The sequence below is a fragment of the Argiope bruennichi genome, chromosome 6 (assembly GCF_947563725.1).
Source record: "Argiope bruennichi chromosome 6, qqArgBrue1.1, whole genome shotgun sequence".
Classification (NCBI taxonomy): Eukaryota; Metazoa; Arthropoda; class Arachnida; order Araneae; family Araneidae; genus Argiope; species Argiope bruennichi.
Window position 1 is genome coordinate 10,526,880 of NC_079156.1, and position 24,523 is coordinate 10,551,402.

The following is a 24,523-nucleotide window of genomic DNA, read 5'->3' on the forward strand; positions in this document are numbered from 1 at the left end:
TTTATTTTCTACAAAATTCAGGAAATCTGTGCTTTTCGGAGAAGTTTGAAAACATTGCTCAAATCATAAAATGTTTCAAGTTCTGAGCAGAGTCTTCACATACCTGCATTTATCCAATAACTACTTCTTTCCTTATTCTAAAAAAATAGTTCCAATCCTAGGCTTAGGTCCCATGATTATACTTTACAACATTGAGGTAGTCTGAGTTCTATTAAATATACATATTCATTGTAAGAGGGAAAATTTATTTTATAAAGTTTCCAGTGGAATTGAATAAAATTTTATCTCGCATCTCTCCTAGATTTGTTAGAGATGCTATTTGAGTCTCCTTGCAGAAGTACTTTTATTTGTTATACGATAATTTTATTAACAGAGAAGTTAATAGAATTTTTTTCTAAAATTTTTAGAAATAACACCTTTTTGATAATTGAAAAAGTTCACGAAACGCAGTATTGAACTAGAAAATCTTCGTTTACCGTAGTTTTTTTTATACGACTTCGAACTTTGGACATAAATCATACGATATGAAAAGTATTTGAAACAAGAGGAGATTATAATATTTTAATCTGACTTTAATGTTTTAACAAGAGATAAAACGATCGTCGGCCTAAGATTCAGAAAAACATTAGTAACAATAAAAGCCTTATGAATTCAAATCTCAGGAATATAAAGGTACGAAGCGATTGGATGATTAGCTACTATGTGATATCGAAACTCTTCGAATATCGATAGAAATGTTTTGCATTTAACGATTGCAAGCTTTCGCTGTGCATGGTGGTCCTTCTAGGTAAGTTCCCGGCGTTCATTGTAAATTTTTCCCAACATTCTTGACGATTGAGCACGGTGTGGTGGGAGATGAAGATTTTTGAGCAGTTGCAGGAACTGCTGAAAATTTTATGGCAATTAAATTGATTTTGCGGGATGTAAATAATTAATTAAATAGTAAACATTCATTATTATTGATAAGAAATATTTCTAATAGTCATAAGACGCCATCTTGATAAAAAATAAGTTTTTAAAGAATCCGCTTTGCTCGACATTTTCTGAAACTTCAGTTGTCAGCGTTACTCTTTATTTAAATCAAAAATTAATAATAAGATATATTTTGACTATTGCCTTTATGGGAAGGATTTTAATAGAAAAATGTTAGACCATCTCCTTGTTTGGTTGCATTATCCAAGAGGGCTAAAAAAAGTTTCATGTAAAATGACACCAGTTCGTTTATCTATATTAAGCGATTGGAGTGAAGATTTTGTGTGTAGATAGAACGAACGCGTTTGTTTTAAAAATTATATATTTATTAATTCTTTTCATGAAGAAATTCCTTGAAATAAATGTATTACAGGTAAATGAAATAAAGCAATATTCTGTAAATATTATGCTAAAATGAGTTTTCTATGCTGTTATATTAATAAAATAATAATGTAGTTTATATTTCAGTATCTAATAATATTCTGATTTTTATTGTTATTTAACACTTAAATTATTTTTAAGTGTCATTAATATATTATATATCCAATTCATTTTAAGTTATTATATATTTCTTTACTAATATTGTCAATGAAATATGAATTACAAGAGAGGGAGAAAGTTGTTGATTAAATTTCAATATAGCAGAAAATTAACCGATGTGAACTAGTGTTAGAATGCATTTGTACTTGATTTTCAAATTATAGATATTTTTTTTTTTTATTTCATGTGAATTTGCTTGTAATTTTACGTAAAATTAATTTAGTATTCAAACTTTCTAATTACAACTAAAAGCTTCTGTATATAAAGCTTAGAATGTAAAATCTTTTCTTGAGTGGAAAGCATTATATATAATATGCTATATATTTTAATAATAATATGCTATATATTTTAATTAATTTTATCTTTTGATATTTTTTGAAACTGAAAAACTTGATATTGAAATTGTTGCTGAAATATTCACTATAGATTGTATAATCTATAAATATTATAGCATTGTGTCAAAGACTTTCAATCGTTAGCTTAGATCTGCAAAAATTAAAATATACATTATTGAGAAAGTTTAAACAGTTATATAATTTTCTAATAAACTATGGATGTTCACATTTTTATTGCGGCTGTCAATTTGTCTTGTATATTAAGCTTGGAATTAAAATCTCAACAAATTGTATAGTTTGATAAAATTATGAAGTGTTAAGATAAATAATTCTTTTATGATCTTTATGAATTTGATGTAACTGAATAAAATTTAGTTTTACTTTTTTTCTGTAACCTTAAACTTTATATCACCTAACAGTGATATAGGTAATAGAGCTTTTTAATTGTCATCTTGTCCACTTATTATAAATCCTTTTGATTTTCTTCAGAGCCTTTTCTAAATTATCTTTTTCCATTAGTTATTGAACTTAAAATATTCTTGTGTTTATGTATATAAAGGGTAGTTAGAAAATAACTTTATTTATATATAGCTGCAGTAAAAATTAATAAGTAGATTGAAGTGGAATGTTTTATATATACTGTTGAAGATATGGGGAATTGAATTTTGGTGAATAAAAAATACATAAACAAATATCTACAAGAAGAAAATCAGTAACAAAGTTTACCAATAGAAGATTGGGATTGAATTATGTTATTTGAGAATAACTTTTTGTTTCTGTTGTTTCGACCACATTTCTTCTAAAGTTTTATAAAGAGATTAATATATATATACATATTTTATCATGATTGAAAAGTGTGGTATATTTTTACTTCACAATTGTTTGAAAATCCATCCAAAGGAGAGTGGAACAATTCCTAGTTACCAGGAGAAATTTCTGTACTGTTAGAACAATAACATTGAAGTCAATAATTATAATTTAATGAAAATAGATTATGCAAAATTTCATTAAGGTTCAAATGATATAAAATTCATATACTGAAATGAATGAGATGTACATAACTTATAGGAAATATACTTTTACCTATCAATATTAAGATTATATTTTTAAAATGCTGATCTTATCTTTTTGTCAGCATCTTTTTAATGCAGATCATTTGTACTTGCCTTTAACAGTTAACACATGAAACTTCATTTTAATAGTGTTAGCTGCTGGTGCTTCCAAACTAGGATCTTATGGTCTTTAAGTACAGAATGACAAGCCATGGTGCTCTGGTCACAGCTTTGGGTGTTTAAAGTTCGAGACCCGATTCCTTCAAAGGACTGCTGTGTTTGGGGGTCTGATTCATGTTATATCTGATAGGGTCACATGTCCTCTGCTAGTATGATGCAGTTGTTTGGAGATGAGTGTGCCAGTTTAGTTATCATCCTCATCATCTGATCGCAATTCAAAATTACATTACAAGATCCATCCCTAGTATTGCTTTAAAATGGGACATTAATTTAATTAACAAACTGTAGAGGTAAATGTACCTGCAATATATATATTTGTTAGGTGATAAGTAATTTGGATTTATATATTTTATGGTTAACTATCAAATTGCTTTCCAGTGGGAACCATGAAAGCATGAATAAAATGGTAACCGAATCATCCACTAGTACAAAAGATGATGAAATAGAATGTCAAAAAGCACAAGAAGTTATTGGTATGCTTTTGCAAGTAAGTGATGTCGGCTTCATATAAATCGGAAGTAAATTCAAGTAAAATAATTTTCTACCTTTTAATTTAAGATTTACTTAAAAATATTAATAATTGTAATTGTCAATTCAGAACTTGAAAATATTAGCAGTATTCATTATATATATATACATATTTGTTTCCTTTACAAATATGCAATTATTCTTTATTATTTTAGTGAATTTTTGGGGAGGCTTGTATCACATTCGCGTAAAAGCAAGATGCTCATCTTGCCCACTGTTGCAGTGAAGAATAAAAAAGACTGTATTTTTGTTTGTTATATTTTCTGTGAGAAATTTTCTTTTCATGCAAGATGAAATAAGTTTGCTGTAAATAAAAAGTTGAATTAAAATGGGAGTGAGCAAATTTTATGAATGTTTCCTGTGTTAGACCTCATTGAGTTTTGTATAACACATTTTTGCAAAATGTCGGTCTATCTGTGACAAAGATAACTCTAAAGCTCCGAGTTAGACAAATAAAATTTGGTTATTGTCTTTACTCCAAATCTGTATTTCTATCAAATTTTGAGGAAAATCTGTTCAGAGGAAGTCTATTTCTCTGACTATTTGAATATAAGTTGACATAACTAGCAAACAAAGAGAGCTAGATCAATAAAATTTGGTTTGCAGGTTTAACATCTATAGTGTTGACACCTATCAAATTTTGTGTCAAATCCAGCAAGAGGCTGGCCATTCATGAGGCTATACTTTCAGATACATATAAATATAACACAAAAAATCACTGAATTAATTATATCAAATTTAGTATTGGATTTTATTACTACAGCATAGTTTTGAGTTAAATCTTAGTTTCAATCATTTGGAAGTAATGCCTGTAAAACATAAATTCAATTTTCAAATACTATTATCTGCGTACCAAGCATTAATTGACAAACATGATTCTGTAGATTTAGTAAGTGCTTTATTTACGTCAAAGATTTATATTTCATAATTGAATGCCAATGACATGCAAGGCCTTCTCTGGGATAACACTTTCATTAGCTAGTATGCAAGAAAGTTTTTGGGAATGGTTTCAAAAATCTTTTAAATAATTATTTAGTAATAAAAAAAGAAAGAAAAGAAATACATTCAAAATTTATACTCCCACCCTCTTCCCCATTTGAGAATATCTGTAGAATAAAAGTTTCTATTGGTTCCTTTTAATGTTAACATTAAATATTTTTGCTAATTGTATAGTTTCTATAACAGGACTTTTATGTAATACAGTGAAGTTTTATCTTGACAGTCCTCCTAGAATACAATATTTTTAAACCATGTTTTTCAAATTGTATGGATAACAAATTTTAAACATTTTTCATATATACTACATTCTGTTTAATTGCTTAAATATTAATTTTACCTAGTATTTTGTTTATAATACAAAACATATTGGCACTGATGTAAGTAATGTTACACATTAAATTAATCTTTCAAAATAAGTTATTTTAATTAAAACAAATCTGTATTTAAAAGAAAAATCGCTTTTTTTTAACTATTCAAAGAACTGAAATTGTTTTTTGATACTCTTTGTACATTTTTGTCCTTTGATATCCATTTTTACAAAATTTAGGTGCTGTAAATCTGTATTAATGTTGTCTATAGATAACAGAATGTCTTATTGTATTTACCAATTTAAACGACAAATGCAAGCATTCAGGGAATAGTCTTCATGCTCTTGAGTTTCCTATATAAAACAGTAGTCTTATAGTTATATCCATATTAGCAGTCTTAATAAAGAGAAGAAAAAAAAAAAAAACCAAGAATATTAATACCGTCTAAACTTATATTTAAACCAACTGGTAGTAATAATTTAAATATTTTAGTTCTTTTCTATTTGTCAAATAGCAGCCAAAATATGAACTGTTTTCCAGTTTTTCAATTGATGAAATCTAAATGCTCTAGTATTCTAACTTTCCACTCATAATTCTTGGTGTTCATTTTGCTTAATTAGATAACTATGCACTAAATAAGTCATATTTTCATAATTTCAAAAGTCGTAACTTGAATCGGCATTCATTAACTGTCATCTAGCTAATGGGAAAAGTAAGAAGATCTATTACATTTAAAATTTTTGAAATTTGTATCATATGCATTTCACAAAGAAATGCAAGTTTGTCTTATTATAAAAATGCTTTTATTAGCAATTAGATTTCTTATCATGTAGTCAATGTAATGTAAGTGGTGCAAGTTAAAAGTATAGTTAGAGTGGGTGTGCAAGATTCTAAATTTCAGCATATTTTAAAAAAAATAGTAATAAAATTTAAAATTGTTTCTTTTTATTTTTTATATTTAGAAGCCTGATGACAACAATGAAGATGTTTTAGAAGGAGCTGCATTTGCAGTTGGTAAAAGTGCATCAGATTTACCGACATCTGCAGTTACTGTATCTGTTGCTGGTTCTCCTCCTTTTAATATATGTCATGTTTCACTCACAGAAGCTGGAATGATTTTAGAACCAGGTGATGTTATAAGGCATACTTTAGATAGTACATCCTCAATTCAGTTAGAAGATGGAACAACAGCATTTGTTCAGAACTTTGAGCCAGTGGATGAATCTGATAGCAGTGATACGACTGCAAAATTTATTGATGGTCAAGCTGTTCAGTTAGAAGACGGCACTACTGCTTTTATTCATGCTGCACCTAGAGGTAAATGATGTGATATTAATATTTTATCTTGGCCTAAGCATAATGTATGATTTTTGTAAAGTTGATATGTTTTTATAATAATACTAACTCCATATAATGTAATGGTTATGTCCCTAAAAAAGCAATTTTAATTAAATCTGTATGAGGCAATTGAAAATTTAATGTGAAAGTAGGATTAATGTTGATTCTTTATATTTCTTTGTGTATGAGGTATAACAGCATAAATTATATTAAAAACTAGTGAAGAAAGAAAGGCTTACTAAAAAAATTATAATAATTATTAAAAAAAAACTTTTATTATTTTAGGAAAATCTGTTTGTTGAATGTAGCTTTCATCGGGAATTTTTATTATTGATGATTAAGATAACATTTAATACATTAAGGCTATTTGGAGAGGAATACTTAAAATCTCTGAATTCCCTCAACATCAATTAGGTATCTATTCTTCCTGTGTGTGTGGGGGGGGATTATTTCAGTTAGCTTATTTTCAGATGAGGAATTATTAATTTATTTTATTTTATTTTACTAATACTTTGTTACTACTATAATCAAATTCTCAGCTAAAGTTTTGCTTATTTTTCAGTTGAAAATATATTTCTTATTATATAACACCAGTCTTAATAGTATTAAAATTTACTTTTTGATTTTTAAACTGAAGTCTTTTTTTTTCCCCTCTCATTGGAAATAAACATTTTTGCTTTTAAAAATTCTAATTATTGCTTCTTTTTTTTTTTTTCTGATTTTCCTAAATTCGAGGTGTCTTTTACTCATAAGTGTTTCATTATTTTATACATTAATCAAGAATTTCTTTATATAGATGTAACATAGAATACGACCAAAGTAAATGTTTGACATTCGGGCTTTAACATTTTGCTAGCAGATATTATTGCTATAAATTTGATAGGCTTATTTTATAATGCTTGCATAATATTTAATATTAGTTGTGTGTACAGCAGTACTTTTTTTCCCAAACATAAATAATAGTGAAAGTATTGATCGTAATTGGAAAATTGCTGTGAAATTGTGAAAAATTTTGCATTAATATTTCAAGGTAAGTTTTTATATTTATCGCACATATAGGAATAAGTTTTAATGTCTGCATAATTTGCTGTGTTAGGATAATCAAAATTGACAAAGAATCTATATTAAAGCATTCAGTATTTTTTATCATAGCTTTGCTTAATTTCTGATTAAACCTGATTTTCTGATTAAGAAACATTTTCATTTTTAAAAATTTATATAAAAAAATAAATCAGATTAAAAAATTGATTAAAGTAAGAACTTGATTTATTTATAAAGTTATTCTTTATTCACCCAATTGTTGGCTTGCTATTACTTAGTTCAATCAACTGGTATGGAAATATGAAAATTAGAGATTTTAGTTCTATATGAAGTAATCTGTCTAAAAATGTTATGAAAATTTGATTTATAAAAGTAAAATGTTCTTTCCACTTTTTCAACATGCACAAATATAAATTTGCATATATGTATATTTCTATATATATAAGATTGTATATTAATATTTCTTCCAGAACTTAAATATTTTATTTTCTGCTAGTCGCTTCAGGAGACCAGCTGTTTTACTGGGAATATTGGTTACATATGATTTCAGATAAATCATTTAGATATAATTTTATGCTTCCACTAAATTGTCAGATATTAAAACCCTGTTATTTTAATTTTCTTATTTAAATTCTGTTTTTTTTTGTTTTTTTTTATGAATCTTATGAAGACCGGACACATATCATAGTGCTATTAAAAGTTATGATGTTAATCTAACTCTTACAATAACATAAAATCATTTTTTTTTTTAATCTTGCAAATTACAGATATTAAACAGTTGTACTTTTTTAATTTTCAGCTGTGGAAGAAAATCATGTCATAAAAATTTAATGAATCAATGAAAACCATTTGAATTTTAAGGTAACAATATATTGTTAAAAATAAAAAATAAAAAATTTGTGACTGTTGAATTGGTGTCATTGTTTTAAATTTTGAAATGTCATTTATTTTTGTGCAGTATTTTTAGAAATTGTTGTAATAAATGCCAGAATTTGGCTGAATTTTTTATTAAAATTTCAAAAAAAAAAAAAAAAAAAAAAAAAGTTCTGCACATTGTTATTCTCCATATGTGCCAACTTTTGGTATTGTAGGTTACACAGTAGAGATGTGGCATCAAAATAAAAGCACACACGTTTTTTTTTATTAGTAAAGATATTAAAGCTTGTTTTTCAAGGTGCTTTTTTTTTTTTTTGCCTTTTTCAGTAACTCATAAAATTCTTTGATAGCATTTTGATACATTTTAAGAAATTATTATAAGAGTTTATCTTTTCAATTTATACCAAGTATATTTTATACTTTATTAATTTAGAGGGCTTACAAGCTGTTCAGCTAGAAGATGGTACATTAGCGTATTTATCCCAAGCTGGAACTGAGCTTTTCAATGGCGAAGCTTCTAGTCTCTTAGAACACTTAACGAATAATTCTCAGGTATTTTACTTTTGATTATTCCATGATTTCTTCTGAATTATATTCTGATATAACATGCTCATGTGAATTCTCCAATCTTCAAATGCTTCTTTTGACTGTTTTTACTTTAGAATGCTATAATTTTGAGACTTTGTTCCTCATTAGTTTTGTGAATTTTAACTGGATCATATGTCTTTTGTGAATTTAGTCTTTAATTTCATAATCTGCAGTATAGTTTAAAATTGTGAATTACATCCAAAATTGTTAGTTTCTAAACAAGGCATGGGTTTAATTGATCTTGAATATAAAATTCATTTTGGAAACATAATTTATGTATCATGAGATTTATTGTGAAAATAGTTACTGTAGGATTTGACTAAAAATGATCTTGTGAAAGGAAAGTAATAAATAAATGTATGAGTAAAAAGGGAGATGGATTTAATCTTAAATTATATTCCTTTATTTTGTATGTAGGTTACTGAAAATGAAGTGAAAGACCTTGATGGAAAAGTGGTAAGTTTCTCAAAATTTTAAAATTCTTTATTTAAATATCAATCATCAATCATTTAAACATCAATCTGCTCAATCGTCCAAAATTTTGAATTTTTATTTATTTTTAAGTCTTTTCTTTACATTTGCAATAAATGAAGTAGAATCCAAGTTTCATTTCATTTTTTTAAAGAATCTTTTTATTTCATTATTGGAGAAATATGTTTCTAGGTACAACCAAAAAAGGTCATGAATGTAAGGGGAGAAAACTTAATTGCACAGTTTTATATGCAGTACAGTTTTAGATCTAGTTCTTACAATGCCAACTAGATTCATGCGGAATGGCTTCTGATTAATTTCTTAAAGTGAAACAAAATAGAAAAATATATTCACACATCTTTGAAACTTATGTGTCATTAAAAGATTTTATTACAGATATATTTTTATTTCTCTGACAGAATGGAGTAGCAGAGAAATAGATATCTGTATTTCTTTGCTGAAAAGAAAGAGAGAAAAAAAAAAAGTTTTATTTTTATTTTTTTATTTACAAATAAAACCAGTAATGAATGGCTGTCCAGTCTTGGCTTGCACTTTATTTTAAAAAAAGAATTAGGGGGCATTTTTATATTATTTGCATTTGAAATTTAATTTTTAAAAGTTTTTTTTTTACATATTAAACCTGACTGGTAATGCCTTAGTAGCTATGTGGTGTTATAATAGTGTATTAAAACTGTGTCCCATATACAATGCATTAAACACTTTTTATATTATTAGCTGAATGAAAAAAGAAATACTCCCTTCTCTCCCTACCTTCTAGGGGTATGTGCGTTAGCCACCATTTTAATAATTTTGGTTGTATTTACTTTCAATTAAATCTCTTATACATAAATTAATTTTCATGGTAATTCACAAAATATATATATATATATATATATATTGTTACAGAAATTAATGCTTTATTAGTTTGGTAAAGTATTTATGTATTTATTAACTCATTGCATATATGTGTTATCTTTAAGAAGTACCATGACATAAGTGCTGAAAAATATAATCTTCTTAGTCATTTTTCTTTTATTTTTCATGATGTTGTAATTTCACTTTCTTTATTCTTCATATGAACTACACAAATATTAAACTGAACTTCCTTATTTTCTAAAAACAGAAGAAAGTCATATCGCTTATCATTTACAAAACAATAAAAATGATTTGAACTTCAGTATGATATAAAGATCTATTGTTAAAAGTTAAATAAATTTTTAAAAAATATTGCTAAAATTCAGGAGAAAATTTGTGTTATTATCGATATCATTAAACAGATTTTTTAAAAAGATTTTAAGATGGCATAAGCTATTGCAATTGCACTATAATATTTTCAGAAGTTCTTAAAGCTCTTGAGACCATAATTTTTTTAATTAATTAAAAAGTTTGAGAAGATCTCTCTGAGTTATACATACCCACTCTCAAAAGCATATTTGTGTTAGATTTGATAATTCTAACAATCTCTCCTGATAAGTGTCAACATACAGATAGACACACATACTCATCTGCATTATTAATATGCATGTATTATACATAGTTGTTTGAAGGAGACTCTTCAGTATAATTTTTAATCTTATGCTCTTTGGAAATTTTACCAAAATTTCATTGATATACAAATTTCTTTGATTTTAAAAATGTTTTGGTTTTTATTTTCATTGAAATATTACTGGCTGTTTTGTAATGTCTGTTTTTAGTTTGGATTACAATTTTTCTCTAAAGACTTTTTATTTCAGGCTGATAATTATACTAAAGGATCTTCCCGAGTTGTTGGAAAGCCATTTCCATGTCAGTACTCCAACTGTAATAGATTATATACCACACTACATCATTTACGAGTAAGTTATTTGATTCCCTTATAGATGTAGATTCTTATCTTGAAAATGAGTGTATAATCCAAAAGTAAAAATCTTAATAATAATAAAGTGTTTGTATAATTTTTGGCGCATACTATATAGAATGTGCAAAAAATAAAATTTCTTTTAATTATGAATTCAAGAATTGTATGCTTATAAAGTCTATTTAATTCACGAATTTTTTCCATTTGAGGAGGTTACCAACAATGTGTATGTGGAAAGAAAACAACTATTTGTCTTTCATTTAAAATTATATGCTTCTCCCAAATTTTTTTTTCACTTGCTTCTTTGTAAAATAGTCAGATAAGTTGGATGCAGAAAATGTAATTGGGGTACCTTATTCTTGGATTCTGTACTGTTTTATTTCTATTGTTAATTCATTTGCGCAGATTACAATTGTTTTTATAATGCATGTGAAATTATAATATAAATATGTTAATTAGAAAATACTCTATTTTTATTATAAGTTTTATACTGTATTTTTCCAACTTTAATGACATTCATATTATAAATGAAGGTTCATGAAAGATCTCATACTGGTGATCGTCCTTTCAAGTGCACCATTGAGGGTTGTGGGAAAGCTTTTGCTACTGGTTATGGTCTTAAGAGTCACACTCGAGTACACACAGGCGAGACACCATACAAGTGCCCAGAAGAAACATGTTTGAAAGCTTTCAAAACTTCTGGAGATCTGCAGAAGCATGTTCGGACACACACAGGTTTAACATTCATTCTTTGTTTGCATTTAACTTTAGCAATTTTTTTCTTTTTTAGTGCTCTATTTATTTAACAGCTCTTATGTACGTTTTTATTTACCTATTATTAAAAATAACATATTAAGCTTAATTTAAACAATAAAGCATATGCTCCATCTTGACTTTAACATATAGTGACAGACATGTAATCAAAGTAGAAAATAAGTGAAATTGTAAAAGAATAAAAACTGCTGGCATAAGGCATCTTGGTTTTAAAACCTGTAGGACAGCTATATATTCCACTGATGTGAGCAGATTATTATTGAATATGTTTTTGAATGGTATATGGGATAAATATTTTTAAAAAATATAATAAAGTCAGTGATAATTTGAAGTTGTGATCGTAGTGACTGTTTATGTTGGTATTCAATTGAGAAGAAAAGAATATTAGAAAATGAAAGAACCAAAGACAGTTGCATTTTTGCTGATCTTTTCAAAGTATGATTTAGCAATCTAATTTGATATAAGTAAAGTGAGATTATAAAACTGTGATTTCATCTCTCACTTTTTTTTAAAGAAATAATTATTTACCCTATTTTCAAGTTTTGTTTTTTGTTTAAATATATTCTCGTTTTAATCTAAAACATTCTTTTTAATTAGTTTCTTGTCATTTTTATTATTTTGTCTTTGAATTATAAAATCTCAATTAATATTTATGAAAAAAGAAATTTTTAAACATTTTTTTTTTATTAATTTAATTTATTTATGCATTTCTTTGTAAATATGATGGCTGTTTTAATTTCATAGCTCATTTCTTTTCTCAGGTGAAAGACCTTTTAAATGTTCTTTCAGTGGCTGCAATCGAGCTTTCACTACTTCAAACATTCGCAAAGTCCACCTCAGAACTCATACTGGAGAACGACCTTATATTTGTAAAGCGGAGGGCTGTGGAAGAGCTTTTGCTAGTGCAACAAATTATAAAAACCATATTAGGATACATACAGGTTCGTAAGCAACTGCTTCTCCATTTGGTTTTATTTCTTAACTATAGAAGTTGTAATTGAATTTATTTATGCTATTCGTTTTGAAAGCTTTCTATATGTTGAAAGGGAAATCTGAAGATTATTTTTAATCTCTTCAAAAAAAAAAAAATTATGTATGATGAGTATACATAATTAGAATTAATCAAAAGAATATTTTAACTATGTAGTTTAAGTTTTAAGTGTAATGCATATTGTTCACTAAATCATGTAATATATAGTAGATATATGCTATAAGAAAAATTCTGATTATTAATACTAGTAATTTACATTAAAATTTTTTACCATTTAGTCAGTTATTTGTACCAGTTTAAGTTTTGTTTTTATGTTTGCTGTTGAATTATAAGTATGACTCAAGATATGGCTTGAACTTTTAGCAATATTTTAGATTTATCATTTGTCAGAGAAGGGCAGATAAGATTTATTTGAAGGATTATGATTTATTGGAATACTTTTAGACAAAAAAAGTTTTTGTTATCCCATTTAGTGTAATTATGTATATAAATGTGCCAGATTTATAATTTTTCTAGTTTTACTTTTTTTATATATATAAAAAAAATTTTTAGCTAAAAGGTAATATATTTTTTTTTATGCAACTATATTTTTGATATCTTTAAAACATGCTATGCCGCATTTTCTTCTTTTCCCCTCATCTTTTTTCCTACCCTTTCTTTGCTATCTTATTAATTTGATATTTAAAATTTCTTTTATTATTTGCAAGATTCAGGGAAATAGATCATTATTTCTTTCATAGAATTAAATTATAGTATATTTTTGAAGTATGAAAGATTTTAGTTCTGTTATGTAGATAAGGTAATTGAATTTTTGGTTTTAGTGTAAAATTTTAAACTTTTTACTGAGTACTAAGTGTATTAAAAGTTTATTAACAATATTGAGTTTTTATTAAAAGTTCAATTTCAAATGATTATTTAATATGTGTATTTATTTCTGGTAAAATATAGTATCAATCACATTTGTGAACTTCTTTTTCTTCAATTCCACTTCCCTCTATGATTTGATCTTTGAAGATAGTAATAGTTAGTTTTCAGGCTAGTCATTCGTAATTTCTCTGTTTTATATTGACAAGTAATGAAGTACTGAGGAAATCTGTTAATATAGTAAATTGTTTGATAATAGCAATGATAATAGTTATAATAATTAAATTCTGATCACTGTTTTTTGGATTGCAAGTGACTGTTTACAATTGTAAAATCGTGCAAGATTTTTTACTATTTTTAGGTTATAATATGCTGGAATTTGCTTTGAATTCTCTCTTTGTTAGGTAGCTATATGAGTCTAAATGAAGTTTTATCAGATTTCTGTTGAAATAGTGAATAAAATGAAATTTAGTATTACATTATAATGAGGATTTCATGTTTTCATCTCATGCTTGCTCCAATCAAATTCTCTTCCTTTTATGTATATTGAAAGGGTTTGCTTCAATCAATATGTTCAATTGCAGGACTGAAATCAGAATAATTTTTCAAAGATATGGTTTCTCTATTATGTGTGTGTGTGTGCACGCATGTGTTATTGATTATAAAAAAATCCTTTTGTTTTACCTGGAATAATTTTACAGAACTGATACTAGAATTTTGTTACTTTACCAATTATATTAAGCTGGATACTCAAGAATGAGTTGTGTACCCCTTTCATTGACTTATCTTTCTTCTCTTTTTGCTTGTCTAGGTGGGGGTCTCTTTTTAGAGATGAATTTGTGTATTCCTAGGAATGACAAAAGTTTATTTATAACTTCATCTTATTGTTGCTTTTTTACATGTTATGATTTCTCAATGGGCACTTCTCAATTATATTTCAGCATTATTTTTTGTGAATTATTTTAGTATTTTTACTGAAAGTAATTTCTAACTGAATGTGTTTTAGAACTTTTTTTTTTTTTTTTTTTTTTACATTACATGAGAAAAATGTGTTTTTAATTTACTGATATTTCAAAAGCAAATACATTAAATGGTTGAATTTTATAAAAATAGAAAAATAGTATTTAGAATATTAGCAACATTAACCCATTCAAAATATCTCCAATTTTTGGAGGAACAGATAGCTAAAGAAATTTAAAATCTGATCCATGTACACAAAAAAGGAATCTCTCCTAAGAAAAGAATTGTTGAAAATGAATATAAATCTATTGCATTTGATCAACAAGCTGAATAAGCCATAGACTTTTTGCAAAATACATTGAATGATGAATTTGAATAATTGAGTTATATGTCAACATTTCTAAAAAGAAATAAAATTCTGTGTGGTTACTTAAATTTTCTGGTTTTTATGTCTTAGATATTTTTGACGTATGCAAACAAAACTAGTGTAATCTTTTTTTCCTTTCCATTCTGTGCAACCTCCCCTTTTTTCTTTCAAAGAATTAATATTGTTAATGAAATTTTTGTGTAAGTATTTTCTTAATACAGCTAACTATAGTGTAATAAAGTAATTTTAGATATATTGCTAAATTGTATTAGCAAAATTGTTTAAGAAGAAACATGCAGGAAAGATTTAAAAAAAAAATTACGTCAATATTTATAAAAAAAAAATATTGATAATATTTTGTATTTAAATTTATTTAAAATTGGATGCTTTCTTCTTTTCATCATAATACATAATTTTATAATCAAAGTTTCTATGTTAACATTGGTTCTCATTTTTTATCTGACAGTTTTTATAAATTGCTCAATTTTTTTTAAAGATGAGATTTGACTTCTCACTGTGTACTCCAATATGGTGTTGTATGAATTCAAGCCAACTTGACTGATTTTTACAGAATGTTGAAATGAAATATTAAAAGGATTCACAATATTTTTTTTTTAAAAATCATGAAGCATTTCTATGCATCTTTTTTTTTTTTTTAACCTACAGCTTGGATTAATGAATTAATCTGCTCTTTTCCTGAAAATGAAGGCATTTTTATTAAGTTGTTTATATATTTTAAAATTTATTTTAAAAAATCCTGATAATATTTTCAACGATTTTATCTTAAATTTTATTTTTATTAGATTTTTTTTATTTAATTTATATATTTTTTTTATTTAGATTTTTTTTAATTTTTTCTGATTTTTTATAGATTAATTCTGATTATCTTGTATATTTTCATTATATTTTATAGGTGAAAAACCATATGTATGCACAGTAGCAGGTTGCAATAAAAGATTTACTGAATATTCTAGCTTATACAAACACCATGTTGTTCATACTCACTCAAAGCCTTATGTCTGCAGTTTCTGTGGGAAAACTTATAGACAAACATCCACTTTAGCTATGCATAAACGAACAGCACATGGTGTTCTAGATCAAAATGAAGGTGCTACTACTTCTGAAGAAACTCCACAAGGTAATTTCTTTTGATTTTCATACATCGATTCCATTGGAAGTTTGTTTTGATTGGATGTGTTTCTGTTGCACTGGAAGTGTGGTCACTTATTAGATTTCATTCATTAATTTTATTCTTTTAATGTATATAATTTTAGTATTAAAATTTGTGCTTATTTGGAAGGCACGTGTGACTATTATTCTATTCTTTAAACATCTTCTAATTCCATCAATAATTTTTCACCCATTGCTAAATACAAATATTTTCTCTTACCTCTTTATTGGTGAAATAAGTGCCTCTTGACACACTCATAGGTATGGAGGGTTTCCAAATCGAGTGTAAAAACAGTAGAAACATGTATTTTATTTAATAAGAATGTTTCAATGAAGAGTATTTGTTTTTACTTTTATGAGACAGATACTTATAAAATTTTATTGTTCAGATTCTGAGCAGCAAATTGATGATCCTTCTGAAACTACTCATGAGGAAATGTGCGTAGATGAAGAAATAGACCAAAAAGCTAATCATAAAATTGATGGTGTACAGCAGGTTTGTTATATTTTCTGAAAATATTTTATTTAATAAAACTATTTGTCACAATTGATTTTGAACAGCTGCAAAATTGATACATAATAGAAAGGAATTGTGTATCAAAGCTTTGAAAATGTCAAATAAAATTAACACATTTTTACTGTTTTGAATTAAATTTATAGTTTATGAAAAACTGTGATTGATTAAATGTTGCATCAACAATATACAGGATGTCCCAAAAAGATTGAAACACTGTTTAATTCTTTACCTATTAAACATAACTGTGCAATATAGTTCCATACTAGTTCAAAATAGGGTACGAAATAAGACCATGTAAATAATAATAAATCCCATAATTTTCCGAAAGTTACACTTTTTAAATATTTATGCGGTTCTTCTAGGCAAATTTAGTCAATTAGAAAAGCTTAAATTTTTTATGCCTCAACATCGTTACAAAAAATTGCATACTCGGATGCTTAAATCTGAGCTAGTTATACTTAATAAAAAAATTGAACATGCTGCATATGGACCATTTACCAAAATAATGAAATAAAAGAAATAAAATTTGTGACATGTTATAAAAATATATAATATTCACATTAAACATCTTTTTGCTTGTTTAGGGCATATTCGCAGCATTGTCACATATTTTTAAGGGTTTTTTTTTATGTTCAGACTGCTATTTTTATTTATAAAATACAAAATAAATATATACAATTAATTTATTGTCTGATGTATCATAATTTTACAAAATGACATTCTAACAAATTAATTCACAGATGATTTATTTTCCTTCATTTAACTGTAATTTAGCCATTTCAAATATTTGTTAAAATGTTTTTTTTTTTTTTAACTACAAAGTGAAATGCAGTTGATTTATCACATGATCTTGCATTTATAAAATGCATTTTATAAATGTCTCATTTATTTGTGTGTTTTATAAAATGTTTCATTTATTTGTAAGTATGAAGTTGAGAGTTGCAAGTGCCTATGTAAAACGTTTCAATAAAACCCTTTGCTAAAATAATTTTTTCATAGTCTGGACAATTTTAAATGCTATTATTCTTTTCTGTTAAAAAATTTGATTTAAAAAAACTTAACTAGAACATGACGCTGTTCTGTCATTAATTTTTAGCATTTTGCTATCTTCTGATGGCAACCATCCTGAAATACTTTACCTTTTAGCTTTATAGGGCTGCAATTAAAATTACTAACTTGCTAAATACTCCAAATTAGTCTAAAAGGAAATTTAGGCTTTCCATCTTAGTGTTGTTAGTTTTTATTTGTTGGTGCATATATAAAAATCAAATGCAAAATTTTTGACCATATTCTTTTTGATTAGATTTTTAATAATTCATAAATTTCTATTTCAATGTCTACATTTTCAGAAAGGATGTATCCATCTAAATGAGTTAGTTATTTCTTAAGAAAAGTTTAAAAAGATCCAAGATTTTTATTGTTAACCTTGTAAAAGTTGACTTAATTTAATTTTTTTTTTAATAATAGTTTTTTTTTTCTGTCAAAATGAAAATTTTATTTTACAACAGAAGACATTGTGCTTCTGCTGTGTTTGCAGAAATAAATATTAAAATTAAAACAACACACATTTAAATGTAAACATTTTTTAGCACAAACAATGCATTATTATAAAACAGAAATTATGTGCTTAGAAAATACCCAGGTTTACGTATGCTTGGTGTAAAAAGGTGTGTAATTTTTGCAACAATTTTTCACTAAACACTCTTGAGTGCTGTTTGAAAGTTTCCTTATGGGAAAGAAACCTTAATTTGTCACTGGTACAACAGTTTTATTGGCCCATAAACAAATGTAAAAAAATTTCTGGTTCAACAGCTGTACCACCTATAAGCAAAAGTTTAAACTTCACAATTTATTGATGTTTTTTAATGCTGAATTTATTGCAAAATTTAATATCTAATTTTATTTTTTTATATTTTTTATTTAGCTTTTTTATTATTCTATATTTACACTGATTAATGATATTCTTGTTTCCATTTGAGATTATTGCTAATATTTTCTTTCTGCATTATTTTTAATTTTATAGTTGATATTGCATTTTTCTATTAACAGATTGTTAGTTTTTTCAATGACAGTTTGGATTTGTGTTTTCATAAACATTATAGCTAAAATCCCAATGCAAGGGAACAAAACTTCTAATGTTACTATATATTTTTAAAGTGTTCAATAAATGACTTTTTAAATAAATTTCTTAAATACTCTGTTAATGTACACAAAATTTTGTACCACAAATTTCATTAATTATTCCTTGATAATCATATCCAAAATATCATTAACAAGATAACTGCCATCCAGAAAATCAGTCTTCTGGTTTAAAACAATGCATAATGAAAAGTAAAATGTTTAAAATTGCACTCATTTACTTCTTTTGTAGATTAATATTAATATTTAAATCCCTTCCATCTGTGCCTTTTTTTTAACCAAATTTTATTGTAGAAATTTTTAAAATAAGTTATGCTTTATTGAGATTTTTATTTTTATAGGAGTCTGTTGAAACTATTCTGCCTGATAATAAATCATTTCCTACTATAGTTACTCTTCAAAATGATACTCCAAACCAAATGCTACAAGAAGTAAGTCTCCAAAAATATTAATTTATTATCCAATTTTAATGTTGAATATATTTCATGAATGTGTCAATTAATTGAAAAAATTTATGCAGAAAAAATTTCCCATCATTCAGTTATCTTATTACTTTAATTGTTTTTTCAAAGTGTCTAATTTCGTTATTAAGGAGTCATAGAGCTAAATTAAATTTTAAAAAAACAACTGATTTTTGAAAAAAAAAAAAATATTGGAAAAATTTATTTTGACTATTAAGTAAATTTGTCTTATGATAATAATAAATAATTTGCATTTTGATTGATCTTTTTTCAGGATTCCTTTCCCTCTGATTTAGTAAGATGTCTCATATTTCATAAGTTATTTTATTAATTTTTATTATTATTATTCGGAATAGTAGTATTACCAATTTAAATTTGTATAAGATGCAAGTTTAATTTCATTGATAAATTATGCGCTTTTATTGCACTTTTATTACAAGCATTTTCTATAACATTTATTTCTTACTGTTAGAAATGGTATTGTAGATTCTCCTACATTTTATACAAAATATTCTTTAAATTTTAAAGTAAATTTTCTCCTCTATGCTGGAATGTTTGCTTCTCAAAGGGCCAATTAATGCTGTAAAAGAAATGGCTCAATTGTCTTCTTGGTGTTGAGTGTTGAAAATAAATTCTTGTATTTTACAGCTCCTTTTGTAAAGATTTAGAAAGTAAACTAATTTTATTTTAATTATGCTCAGTAATTAGAATAGTTTATTAAGAAAGTTGTTACTGCATATAATATAGTAAATTTTTTCAGTATTGGTTAATGTAGTTTCAGTATTCATGAATATAGAGAAAAGGGAAAATATGTAAAGTTGCTCTATTTAATTGGTAAAACTTTATTGCAACTGTTTTTATGCTGAGTAGCCAAATTGGAGCATTCAAAAAAATCTGTTAAAATTCTTAGACTTTATTTAAAATGACTATTGGCATATAATTGAAGATTTTAGTTATAGAACAAGTATTCCCAATTCAAAGGGAATTAAGGTCTAAATTATGCATATAGAGGGAGAAAATACTGCACAAAAAATATGTGAGTGACTATAATTATAAAATTATTTGGGCTTATTTGATAACATCTCTCTGTGACAAATCTTACATTACAGGTAAAATCTTGCTCAAAATGATTTTCAAATTTATCTTAGGATCTATGCAAGTAATTATGGATCTTGCATGAAACTAGTATCCTTTCATAAGTACAGTTGCAAAAAAAAAAAAAAAAAAGGTTATTTTGGCATCATTCATCATAAAATCGAAAAGATATTATTCAAATAGATAAATGTACTCTTAAAGAATTAAGATTTTTATAAAAGGCTGTCTATTAATGAAATAAGAATAAATATAAAATTTCCCAGCAGCAATGCTAATTTTTCTCATCAAATTTCAAAACTACATCCAAAATTCTTCCTGGAAACCAAATTTCGTTAATCTAGATTTTGAAATTATGAGCTAATAAAATTTTGGCCATCTAATGTTACAATAAAACTTTAGGCTTTTATTCAATCTTTTTTTTTAATCTAATTATTTAACTAAACTCTTTTGGCTATGTTTAAAGCTATTCTATACACCTTGCATATATATTTATCATTTAAAAAAAAGTAGTTTTATTATGTAAAAAAAATTTAAAAATTAGAATTAAAAAAATTTTTTAATGGCATCACACTTAAATTTGGGAATAAATTGAAGAACAAAGTCATGCATGCTATGGGAGGATGCAAAATTTGCGCTCGTTCCGGCACATAATTTTTCCATATCATTATGTTCTCTGTATTCCCCCTAAAACTATACCTTTTAGGAATGCATTCACAAATTTGAGAGTATCAATAATGCTTTATTAGCCATTTAAATGAATTTTCAGGTTATTGTAATATATAAATTTTTCAATTGCAAACACAAATAAATGTTACCTTTTTCTATAATTAATTAATAGTCATTACTTTAAATATGGAGGATATTGTCTCTCTTCTTGGGGCAAGCTAAAATTTTTACTTCACAACTCATATAATGTCACTTACAAAATATTAAAAACATTGCTGAAAAATAGTAATTTTATTTCTTAATAAATACTTTGTTGGATTGTAACTATTTAATCTTGCAGACATATTGACTTAATTATTCTTCTTTATAATTAATGCAAAATGAACTATTGCTTATATTTATTGATATTTGTTTATATACTCATTATTTCTCCTAAAATCAAATTTCACAAAATTATTCTTTCATAATTGTAATTATTATAATACTGTATATAATCATAAATGAAATAAAAAATATTCAGAGATGAAAATTTTATTAGATTTATTAATTTATTAAATTATATTATTTGTTAATTTTATTAATCTTTTTCTGTTAATTTTTTGGATGCAAAATATATCTAACATGTATTCTCAACACATATGAAAAGGAAAAATTTTAATAATTTTAATCAGTCACAAAGTATTGATTAATATTTTAGTTTACCACTATTTTTGTCAATATAGAGTTAGAGCAAGCAGAAGTGGATTAAATAAAAATTTCAGAACAATAAATTTCTATTTATTTGGATTATGATTTTAAGATTAAGATATTTTACTAGTTCATGATTTGAGAAACTATTTTTTTATTTTTAGATTACTAATTTCACCAAATCTAATAACCAGTTTGATATAAAATAAAAGATAGAATTTGTAGATAAATTAAAATTGTACTTATAAATCTTGAAATTATGTACAAAGTATTCTTCGGACTGTTCATTTAGAAATTAAAATTAATGAAGAAAAATTGTGCTGTAAGTAATTCATGAGAAAAAGAAAAAAAAAAATAGTTAAATGGAAATGCATGATTTATTGATAAGATGCAATAGATTGTATGGCAGTGAATCAATTTTCACAAATTAGGTTTAGCTTTATATCAAATACATGATATAGTCTTATTATGTATTAAATAACTTGTAAGTATATTAAATATTGAAGTTAATATGTAGCATGTGAGTGCTTGAATTTAATAAGAAAATAGAGTTTTTAAACATTCCTCTTATGAGATTTTAAATATGGCTTCAAATAATTTGTTTTCTCTTTGTCACTTATCTTTTCTCAGAATGGCCTGTCATTTAAAAATGTAAACTTGCTCGAATCTAAACTTGACTTGGGTCTCAAATTACCCCCTCCCCTTCAATTGTATGTCTGTTCTTATATTTAATTCACTTCCATTTTTAAATTTATTATTTCCTTCCAGCATCCAGTGTATGCAGTTCAACTTCAAGATGATGGTACCTTATCATCGACAATGCAACAAATTGTACTTGTTACTGACACTTCACAATTAGCTGCTTTGCAGCAACTTGCTCAGCAAGGCCAGTTTGACACTGCTCTTTCATCTTCAGACATGAATTCAGCACAAAACAGTTCCCAAATCAGCATGTGTACTTCCAATCAAACTTTAAAGACAAACAGACGATTGCATTGTAAATCTGATGATGAAAAGATCTGTTCATGATTTAAAATTATTTGTAAATATTTCAGAGTCAAAATAAGCCTAGTCATTCTTGTAATGTTTTGTCCATGATTGAATTCTTTTTGTATATCTGTTTTCGTTTTTTTCGTATTGGGATATTCTACTCTTTTTTTTTTTTTTTTTTTTTTTACTGTTTTCTCTGCTGCTGGTGTGGCATGGCAAGGGGGGGGGGGGTGCCAGCTCAGGTGTCGTCCTCATCATCTGACCACGGTTCAAAATTATGAGGTTCGTCCCAAAATAGCCCTAGTGTTGCTTTACAATGGGACTTTAATAAAACTAAACCAAACTTACTGTTTTCTCACTTCTACACCTGTTAAACATTATTTTATTCTACAGGATTGGGCAATGTTGAGATAAATACTTGCACCCGCTGGTACTAAAATCGATATCCTCTAATAGAAAAATAATAATAATAATAAGGAAGAATTGCCATATCTCTTTGGTCTAAAATTAAATATGCTCATATTTATATTAACAAAATTATTTTGATTTTGGCACACATTTTTCTAAGAATTTGAAGAACAAAATTTCCTTCTCCTTAATTTTCAGACATGGTACATTTCCATGAATTTCAGCTCTTTTAAAATCAAATTTTATCATTTGAGATTAATTTTCTTTTATTTAGTAATTCTACAATATTTTTGATATCTCAGCTGCTTTTTATATTAATTAATCTTTGAAGTTTCTTGTTTCAAACCTATATTATGTCTGCTATTTGTAATATAAGAACCAGTGAAATACTTTGATTCCTTAAATTGCATCATATTACAAAGCCAAAAGAAACCATGAACATCAGCTTTTTTTAAAATGATTTCAACTTCAACATTGATTGAATAGATGTTGGTAATATTCTCAAGTCAACATCATAACTGAGGACAGTATGATAATATAGAATTGGTGGGAAATTTTAAGGCTAAGCTTTAGTTACCCTTATTATCTGTCCTTATATTTTTAGATTACAGCAAAGGATCGATGAGATTATTGTATGAATTATATATAATATAAGCTATTTACTTTATGGTAAGCTACTCTCATTAAAATCGATTTACTCTGATTATTATAAAATTCTTCAGATATTTGTATAGCTTGCAATAATATCTAACTTTAAGATACATTGGATTAACTTAGTTTGGAGTGTTGATTAATTATGGTCAGAAAATTGAAATATGTGAAGGTCACTTCTCAGAAACATCATTAAAACAAAACAAAATTAAGCTGTGGATAAGGGGGGGAGCACTAATATCAAAAAGGTGGAAGAGTAATCGGTAATAATAATAAGGGAATAAACCTAATAAGTTTGCAAGGGTGTTTAATTGTGATTCAGTGGCTGTTTTTTATATAGCTGCAACTGAAAAAAAAATACTTAAAATGATAAGTATTATTTTATGTTTGTATTGGCTAATAAATTTATTTCTGGAAATAGTCAGTCTTGTTTAACAAGCATCTCTCATACTGAGCAAAACAAAATGTTAAAAAATATATATAATTTTCTTAACAAGCGATGATGTACCAAAGAAATTGGGATGAGACATTTTGATGTCATTTAAGTTGAACACTTGTTTAAAGAGAATCCTTGTTTCTGGATGGGAGAAGTTATGCCAGATGGTATTGCTGAATGCAGTGTCAAGGGGTTTGAGCAAATGTCAGGGAAGCTTTAATTTATGAGAAAGTCTCATTAATCAAGATTATGAGGCTAAAAGTAGATAGCAACAACACTGAT

The 24,523-nt window shown here is 26.1% G+C and overlaps 1 protein-coding gene across 3 annotated transcripts; it reads left to right on the forward strand.

Annotated features, from left to right (window-relative positions):
* The first annotated feature begins 14 nt into the window (after positions 1-14).
* Positions 15-22,872, forward strand: LOC129971527 (zinc finger protein 76-like). Of its 3 annotated transcripts, none has more exons than XM_056085383.1 (12): positions 15-787; positions 3,458-3,566; positions 5,877-6,231; positions 8,603-8,721; positions 9,175-9,213; positions 10,962-11,063; positions 11,599-11,800; positions 12,601-12,780; positions 15,935-16,159; positions 16,581-16,687; positions 19,189-19,278; positions 22,525-22,872. In XM_056085383.1, exons 2-12 carry the CDS (start codon positions 3,474-3,476, stop codon positions 22,783-22,785), a joined length of 1,773 nt encoding a protein of 590 aa, XP_055941358.1. In that variant the 5' UTR covers positions 15-787; positions 3,458-3,473; the 3' UTR covers positions 22,786-22,872. The 3 variants fall into 3 exon arrangements, with proteins under 3 accessions (XP_055941358.1, XP_055941357.1, XP_055941359.1); XM_056085382.1 differs by lacking the exon at positions 15-787 and adding an exon at positions 805-1,345; XM_056085384.1 differs by lacking the exon at positions 15-787 and adding an exon at positions 3,063-3,369.
* Positions 22,873-24,523: the final 1,651 nt, after the last annotated feature.